General features: G+C 50.5%; 1 protein-coding gene across 1 annotated transcript in view; it reads right to left on the bottom strand.

The window, feature by feature from the left end:
- Positions 1 to 9,129, bottom strand: part of GAB3 (GRB2 associated binding protein 3) — a 66,344-nt gene that overhangs the window by 6,808 nt on the left and 50,407 nt on the right. Inside the window, 3 exon segments of the mRNA XM_063346461.1 lie at positions 599 to 654; positions 3,201 to 3,679; positions 4,122 to 4,338. Coding sequence (XP_063202531.1) covers positions 599 to 654; positions 3,201 to 3,679; positions 4,122 to 4,338 — 752 coding nt within the window.

The following is a 9,129-nucleotide window of genomic DNA, read 5'->3' as shown; positions in this document are numbered from 1 at the left end:
GAGAAAAATATAAGTTGCCCACCACAGAGCTTACACACAAGCAAGCAAAGGATCTCCCACACAGAAGACAGTACCCAGCGCCAGGCAGAAGACTGGCTACGTGATGTGTGATGGTGCTACATAAAACCACGTCTGTCAAAGGCTGAGTCAGGAAGCCTTGGACTGACAGAGCCCTAAATCACAGGCGCTTTGAGAGCAGAGATTTTCCTATGTCCTAAAGAGGAGATATCCCTCAGGATCATGAAGTGATAGGCTTCTTTAGGCCCTGTTTCAAGAGATAAGCAGTTTTCGCAGGTGCTCTTGGTCAGCAGTTTAATTCTCAAGGCTACTAGTATCCCTTTTCACAACAGACCTGGCTTCATCTGCTTTAAAAATAGGGTGCTCAGTGTTGTGGCCTCCCCCCGACATCTCTGTCAAAGGCTTCCCGCGGCTGCGAAGCAGCAGCACAGAAGTTGCCCAAAGCCAAGGGCTTCTTCCATTTTTTTATTCTTCTGCTGAACGCAGGAGAGGAGTGATTGAAGATGAGGATGTGAAATGATTCACTTTCTAAAGTTTGTCATGTGCCAGTGTTTTAAATTTATGCAAGCAGAGTACTTACCAAATTCAAGCTAAGCCTCTTATCCCGACTTCTTAAAGAACTGCCTTCCATGTCTGCTGCAAGGAAAAAAAAAGTGATTAAAAATAAGGCAGTGCAACCTTCTTGAGTAAAGCATATGGCTCTAAAATAATTAGAGCTTTATAAAGGTTCCATAACTCCTAGTATTTATCCTAAATGAGGAAAAAATCCAATGACACTTAAGACTAGAACCAACTCAGTAGCATTTCAAGAGTGATTACATCTATTTTAAGTACGATGAAACCAAAGAAAATGTTCATGTATAATCCAGCTGTAACTTATGCTTCCTGTAACACAAGCAGCTGGGAGAAAGACTGGTGTGGTTAGCAAGCAAGCAAGCAAACTTTTAAACCCAGCTCCTGCTCTAGTCCCGCTCTATTTTCCCATCTGTCAAAATGGGGAAATTATATGAAAAGGGACTATGGGAATATTAATTCAGTACTGCTTGGGAAATTATTTAGGAGCCTCGTAGGCAAGGTGCCAGGGAAGAACATGTTATTGTACAGAGGGTGCATGAGGGAACTTAATGGTAGGAGAGAAATTCTTCTCTTTGTCACCTAGAAATGCTGATGTGGTGCAAATGGCTCAAGCTGATGGGGAACAAACAGCCAGAGAAAAGGTGACCAGTCACAGTGCCCCCTTGTGCAGGCTGGACTATGTCTGGGTGTAGATCAATTTTATTTTTGAAGCAAAAGGAAAAAAACCTGAAATCCAGCATTCAGTGCATAGAAGATCAGCAGTGGGAAATGCTTACAACTACCATCCTTTTCTGGAAAATTATTTTCTGTGCAGAAAATGGCTTTTCTGTGGGAATGCCTTAAAACCCTGCAACCATGTCAATCCAGTCCCTGCTCTTGTGGTGGAGATGCCAATACTGCACCGCAACTGGGGGTCTTTGTGGTGGCATCAGCATAAAGGGCAGAAGTGCTAAACGAGAAGAAAGCACTACTGTTAGTGCAGAGATATAATCAGGTAGACACAGTCATTGCCCTGGGACAGCTACATTTATGTATTATTTTGGCAAAAAAGACATTCAGGCACAATGCTCCGGCAGATGACAAGATACAGGTGCCTTATACGTGTACAGCTCCTTCCCCTTCAAGGCACTGCAACCAGCATATGCTGCCTTTGCACTGGGTGAATTACATCTGTTCAGCTTTTACAGGTTGCCAAGGGCAAAAAATGAAGTAAATAACTTGAGTGGGCTCACTCTGTGAGCTGGTGAGGAACAGCTGCTTTCTCTGTTTCTTTTTCCAATCTTTCTTGTTAAACACATTTTAATTCAGAGTTTAACCTTTCAAATAGTTTCAGCTGCACTTAGGGTAAGAAAAAATTGCAGCACTTATTAATTCATTGCTGCCCCCTGTCAGGCAGAGATAACCTTGCAGCACGGTAGCAGAACATGACATTTAGCCACTTAATCCTCTTAAAAACATTTTGGCGTAAATTGGGTTGGAGGAACATTAACTGTCTCAAGCGTGCTGGCGGCGTTAGAGCGGCACACGTGCAGAAGCAAGAGCAACACCTTTCAGAGAGCAACCAAATGTAACTGATAATTAAGAATACCAATTCCACTGATGGGTGTTTCTCCAGAAACCTTCTAAGAATTGTTTGTACACTGATAAACAGGCTGGACAGAGGTCTCCTTGCTTTAGCTTCTGAGCTTTAAGAACAAGATCTGACAGCCCCAAACACGAGTTGGTGATTCAAACTACAGGAGCCTAAAGGACGTTTGTCCTTAAACCCAACATTTTCTTACTCATAAAAAATGACACATTACTGCAAAATACTTGATCATTTCCAGCCAGGTATTCCAGCAGCCTCCCTTTGTTCTGTGGCTCCACAAAATAAAACTTTCTCATACTGTGTATGCCGGTTTTTGACACCTTGATGTTCCAGGTTTCTGACTGTTATTTTTGTTTGCGATTATGCTGTTTCCAGAACAAGTGGAAAAGTCACCTCAACCCAGAGCAGAACTTGCTTTGCAGCAGGTTTTCAGGCTACCCTTACTGAAGTGCAAGGACACAGTGGGATTTGCTCAAGGACACACAGAGTCCCTGGTTCAACTGGGATTACATCCCATCCCCAGCGTCTCCCTGGCTTCCCGTTCTTTACTCTAAGCTGTGAAAAGACATGCTGCTGTTGTGGAAAGGACTGGATGTAGCAAAGCAGCACAGCTACAAAGGCATTTCCCATGCGCAAGCCCACATTTTGACCTGCATAAGTAGTTTGGCATTGCCTGATTCAGTGGCCAGGTTTTCAATTTTTGTTTTTCTACTGCTTTATTTTTTGGAGAGGGAAGGGGCATGGAAAACTAGCAAGTCATGAGGCACCCTGAAGAGATCACAGCCCATGTGTACACACCGAGGGACTTTTACAGAGCAGGAGCTGAATGTGAGGGACAGGTCTGAATCCTGCTTGCTAATTAATTTGAAACAAGCATTTTGGGTTGCTTTGAGTGGTGTATGATTCCTCAGCAGGAAGACAGGGAGGCACAACTGGAGGTGGGCACCCGTTTTGCGCTCATGGGCAGCTCCATCCCTCACACTGATCCTGCTTTGCTGGCTCTTGGAAATGCACTCACCTTTCCAGTTCCTCACGTTGTCTAAGCTGGACAAGGAGATCCTCCTGGGCACCAGAGCGACCTGAGCCCGGCAGATCCCTGCGTGCCCATTCTGGAGGGTCCCGCCGCCCACCTCATCCCCTCTCCTGTCTGAGAAGTGGGTTGGCTTGGGCGGCCGTGGCGGGGGCGTGTTGGACAGGATGTCCAGCTGGGTTACACCGTAGGGCAGCGCGTTTTGGCTCTTGTCAAACTGAAACGTTGGTGTCAGCGGCGTCCCCAGCAGTGGTGAAGAGGAGGAAAAGTCACTGGGTGGCCCACTAATGTCTATGTTCCTGGATACGGTGCTGGGATTTGCCAACGGGGCCCCATCCTGGTGCACAGTGCCAGTGCTGGACGGCTGTACAAGGTACAAGGAGGGCTGGGACTGCAAGGAGTCGACAAAAACATCATCTGATGAGGTTTGCTCCAGAGATCTGTCTGAATTTGACCAGCTGTCACACCTGCACAGAGACAAAGGTCAGACTTCCACTTCCTTTTCTCCTGGTTGCAACTGAGCAAGTGCACAGCAAAAAAAACGCCAACCCCACAGTTTGGGACAGAATCTGTCCCTTCCCTATGGCTGTGGAAGGTCCCCTGGGCTGGGGCACTTTGTGGAGCACCTTGGGCAGCAGCAGGCAGAAAGGGCACCTGGAGGGAGGCCGTATGTGAGGTCTCCAGCCACCCACCCTGGAAAGAGACAGGACCAACATACAATGCTCGACCACTAATCTACACTATGAAAAGCCCCCTGTAAATTGGATTAGGCTGATGGTCCCCTGTTGTGCTCCAGAGCCTACCCTGAGTGGCAGGGCTCAAGTACTAGTTTGCCCTAGTTTCCCAGGGCTTCACTGGGCTGGCAGAGGGTGGCTCCATTGTGACACTTCTGGCAGACCCCAGACCTACCTGTTGTGGCTGAGCTTGCCCGACTCGCAGTTGGAGAGGAAGAGGTAGTCGGGGAGGAAGACCGACTCTGACTCGCTGGGGGTCTCCTCCGCGGCAGACACATCAGCAGCAGCGTGGTCAACCGAAAAGGAGGGATCGGCGATGCGGGAGGCGTGGGTGGAGGCAGCTGGCGATGGCTGCGGGGACGACGTCGTGTGAGACAGGCTCTCCACTGAACCTGCAATGGGAATGGATGGCCCCGGCTGAGGAACGGCTCTGACTCACCCTGGCTCATTGCCTCTCCTGGCCATCATCACCTTGCTTTTGCACCAGGGATGTTTTACATCAGAGCAGCAGTGGGTGAAGGCAAAAACTGATCCTGGAGAAAGGGAGCCTGATTTTGCAGCTGCTCCCCTTGCCCAGGCTGGTCAAGTCAGCTGCTAAATTGAGGGGCTGCAGAAGGTGCAGACCCCCCTTTGCTCTGGGGTCCCCCACTCCTGCAGGACTTTAGCATCCCTCCTGCATAGTAATGGAGACAGCCTCTGCTGGGGAAAGTGCTGAGGCAGAGCAGTCTGTTTTATCAAGTATTTTTTATAATTAATTATTAATCTCCGACACTTCAAATTAATGGTGACAAGGAGAGGGACTGATTTCTTCACACTTTCTAGATCGCAGTGGACAAAACTGAGCTTTGCTGCTCATGGAGTAGCCGGATTTGTTGCACCTCTGAACTTGTCTGCAAACTCCTGGTGCTTCTCTAGGCTGGACGTCAAAGCCACGAGAGCTGCGGCGCCCTGTTATTGCCCAGCTGGAGGCTTGGTGTCTCTGCTGAGAAAAGGGACACAACTTCTCTGGAAGCCACAAGGCACAGGGGAGCCTGTGCTCAGTGACGCCTTCCCTGGGCACAACACTCCAGTCCCTCCCCGGCACAGAGGGGTGGCAGTGGGGAGAGGAGCAGGTTTGGGCTGCAGGCAGCAGGGCAAGCCCAGGCTGCACAGAGCTGGCCACCTGCTCAGCTCCAGGTTCACCTCTGACCACCAAGGCCACCCTTCACTGTCAGCATTCAGCCGAGACACTTGTACCTGTCTGGCCCGAGCATTGCCATGGCAGCAGAGACAAGGCCGGTTCTGTTGCTCTCCAGCCTCCATCCCTGCTAGACAGCTGGGGGTGCTGGGCAGGAGGGATGAAGGAGTGATGGCTCAGCCACAGAGTTAAGGCTAAGCACAGCCTCTGGCCCAGCTTTTGGGGGATTTCAACTCAAAAATCAAGTCCTTGGTGCAAGTCAGACCTCCCACCACGGGCAGCTGTGGAGCAGGAAGGGCCTGGGGTGTTTTTGCAGAGCAGCTCCCCAAAGGCATCTGATCCTGGCAGCAGGAGTACAAGCCCTCAATTAGAGAATATGATTTTTCTAATGAAGTTCCAGGTTGCTGCATGGTGGTTCCCTCAGCAGGGCTGTGTGGGGACCAGGCAGTGCTCACTGGGTGCCCTGGCTGTCCCCGACATCTGTGGGGCTCGGCAGTGGGTACCCATCTCTCTGGCTGAAGCACAGACACTGCCCGAGTCAAAGCTGCAAAACCTCCTTTAAAATAAAAAAAAAACTCATCAAAAACAAATACAAGAAACCAGCTAGTGCTGATAAAACCAAACCAAGCATAAACATGCCTTCAAAGTGTAGCAAAAAGGCAGATTTCTCTAATGCTGATATCCAGAATTTGCTGGAAGTGCTAGAATAGCCAGGCCCTGGCCATCTGCATGCCTGCTGCAGGCCAGATCCTGCACTGTGCAGTGAGGTCCTGAGATCCTCTGGCAGGTTCTGTCTAGTCCTCAGCTCAACACAGCAACAAGCCTTGGCGCTGTACTGGGTTGTTGTAGTCACTTTTCAACCCTGGGAGGTGCTAGGTATATGCGCAAGCAGGTCAGGAGGAATGGAGAGGGCTGCCAAGACTTGGGGTGGTTAGACAGCAACGTCGCTAAACACAAAAAAAACCCTTCAGTGACCCAGACTTCCATAGCAGCCACAGAGGGCTTCACCCTGTCATCCTTCTGATCTCAGTCTCAAGAAGAGTAAAACAGCTGATCTTTTCTCCCTGTACTACCCGACACCTCATCCCTTTAAACTGGGGAGAGAGCCACCTCTTTCCTACCCATCTGCCAGCATTGACTCACTGCTGCTTCCTCCTGTTAGCTTTGGAGGTCTGGTGCAGTAGTGGACCCCAGGTCAGCAAAGCACATAAGCACGTGCTTAAATTCGAGCTTAAGCAAAACATTTGCTTAATTTTGGGCAGGTGCTTATAGCAGCAGGATTTCAGCAGTGAGTATCTGGAAGGAATAGCTTTTATGGGGTTTCACATTTGCAAAGCAGAGCTCAGGACTGCAGCCTCCCCATCTGAAAAATAACTTTTCTCTTGTTCATTGTGCTGGCTCAGACTGTAACTCTGCTTTCAAACCTTGGACTCTGAGAGCTGCATTGCAAGCTGAGGATGATCAAATATGCACTGGGCTAACTCCATAGGGATCTCAGAAAAGCATGTTCACATCACCATCTGACCGCATTTTTTAAAAAAAAAAAACAACTAAAACCACCACAATGCATAAGAAAGAGAAATTAATGACATTCTGGATTATTAACACAGAGAATGAACAGGCCTGAACTCCATCTGGTACTCACAGGGTTTAGCCATGGATTATCCCATCAGGAAAGGCTGTGAGCTGCAGACCACATGGCAACCGTTGTGAGCAGGAGGGAGGGATGGGTACAGCACAGACCTGCCCTTTTCTAACCTTCAGGGGCTCAGGGACCTGTAGCCAGCTCCTAACAGAGCGGCCCTGTCTCTGCCAGCTCTGCTGGTAACTGAATCAGCATGCATTAAAGTTGTACCGCGGCAGCAGCTGGGTAGAATAAATTATGCATGGACAATTTCGACAGCAAGAAGGCAGAGAATAGGTTTGGTGCCTGCCCTCCCCTTTGCCAGAGAGACAGCGGGCACCTTTGGCTGACAGAATAACTGCTTTGGTAGGTACTTACCCAAAGAATTTCTGCCCTGCATTGATGGGGAAAGTCACCCATCACGTTCCCCATCGATACAGGGACATTGCTTGGAGAAACAGAGGGCTTCTCTCCTGCTACAGACCCCAGCCTGCTCCCCAAAAATTGTTATGGTGCAACAGCAGTGCAGGGACACAGTGAACTAGGGGGGGTCCTGCTCACAGCAAACCCCCCACTAGTCTGCATGGCCGTACAAGGGAGGCAGAATAGCCACCCACCCTTCCTGGCCAGGGGCCAGAGCCTGACATTAAAGAGCAGCCTTGAGTCTGTGCAGCTGAGAAGGGATTTCCTCCTGCTGAGAGAGGAGTGTGCAGGGAGTAGCCCCAGCGCTTGTCCTCCAGCGTGGGCTGGGAGGAGCCATCACACCTCCCCTGAACTCCTGTGCAAGGGCCAGGTGCTGCCGTGAGCGAGCCTGCCAGGACCCTGCCTGCCCCACTTTGTATGGGAACAGAGTGGGAAATAAAGTGGAGACACTCAGGAGAAGGCGTCTCTGCAAGGAGAGCACAGTCCCTCCAGTTAGTCCCTCTGTGTGGTGCTTCCTTTGCTCCCAGCATGCTGCCCTGGCTGGAGGAGACGCTCCCCAGTGTGGCTGCACCGAGGTCCTGGGGAACCAAACCATCCCCACGCCATGGCAGGGTCTGTGCACACTGGCAAAAGAAAAAAACATGAGAGACAGTTGAGGAGGCAAAGAAACCATCAGAGGAGCAGGCAGAAAGGGAGAAGGTCCCAGCAATGGGCAAGGGTGGGTGTGAAAAACAGAGCAACCAGTGGTTTGGGAGAGGTGGGAAAGCAGAAATGCTCTAATCCAGCAGCCAAGAGGGACCCAAGGGTAATCTGTCACTTAGGGTGACCCTGCCAATGTCCCAGTCCATGCACTGTGCAGGAGGGCATCAGTGAGGGAGCCTCCCCAGGGACATCAGGCTCCACTGTGGCCCTGGGTGCTGTGGGAGAGAGTAGAGCAGCAGGAGAATGATGGAGATCAGCAGGGACCTTCAGGTAAGGGCTGAATCTGGAGGGAGCAAGGCATTTTCATGGGATGTGGAACAATAACTGGAGCTTGTGGAAGAAGTGAAGAGGGAACCGAAGATGAAAGGTCCCTCTTGTGCTGAGGAGCTGCCTGCCAAGGCATGGCCGGGGGGAGCACTCAATGCACAGTTGCAATCTTTAAAAGTAAGGCCTCAGAATGAAAAAGGCTAAACAACTCTCACAGCAGTTTCTCCAATGAAAAGCTGCTACATTGCATTGTGTCAATTAGTTATGGTTTCAGCCTGCATACGGGGATAAAGTGTGCCCCTGATGTTCCATTGCCACCTCATGTCACCCCCTCCCCTGCCCAGCCACTTGGCCCAAGGCTCCTCTTGATCCCCTGTGTGGCCGTGGGTCCCATGGGGCTGGGGAATGACTGCTCCGTCGGGAGCACCAGAGGTGGAAGCAAGATTTTACATAGAAATAGTAGGAAAATAGGGAGAGAGGCCCCTTCCTGTCTCCTCCAGCTGACTCCCCTGAAGGTGCCAGCTCCCCCATCATTTTCAGCACAGCCAGAGGCAGTTTCTTATGGCAGTCGAGTGCCACGGCGCAATTGTTGCTGCTGGCAAGTCCTTCCCGACAGCCGCCCTCCCAGGTGCTTCCTGACATCTGCCTGGCGCTTGCACTGCACCTCCGTCTCTCTGCCGTCCCCTCCTGTTGACTAAAAGCTGTCCTCACGGGGCCAGCCGCCTTTTGCTGACTTTGGTCCATGTCTGGCTGCTTACTTGTCAGACCAGAGGCTGCTGACGACTAGGACCTGGCTGTTCATCCCGCTGCTTTGCTACTGGAAGGGACTAACTGGGAACAACGGGATGGTGTTTACAGCTGAGTCACTGCGTAAAACAGTGGCTGCACTTTCTGTGCACTAAGTGGAGAAAGGAGCAGATTTGGTTTTGGCCTCAAAGTCATAGCAAATTTTCAGGGATGCAAGGATTAAGAGTAAGTGATTTCACAATA

The sequence above is a fragment of the Chroicocephalus ridibundus genome, chromosome 9 (assembly GCF_963924245.1).
Source record: "Chroicocephalus ridibundus chromosome 9, bChrRid1.1, whole genome shotgun sequence".
Classification (NCBI taxonomy): domain Eukaryota; kingdom Metazoa; phylum Chordata; class Aves; order Charadriiformes; family Laridae; genus Chroicocephalus; species Chroicocephalus ridibundus.
This window is presented reverse-complemented; position numbering and strand designations above follow the sequence as displayed.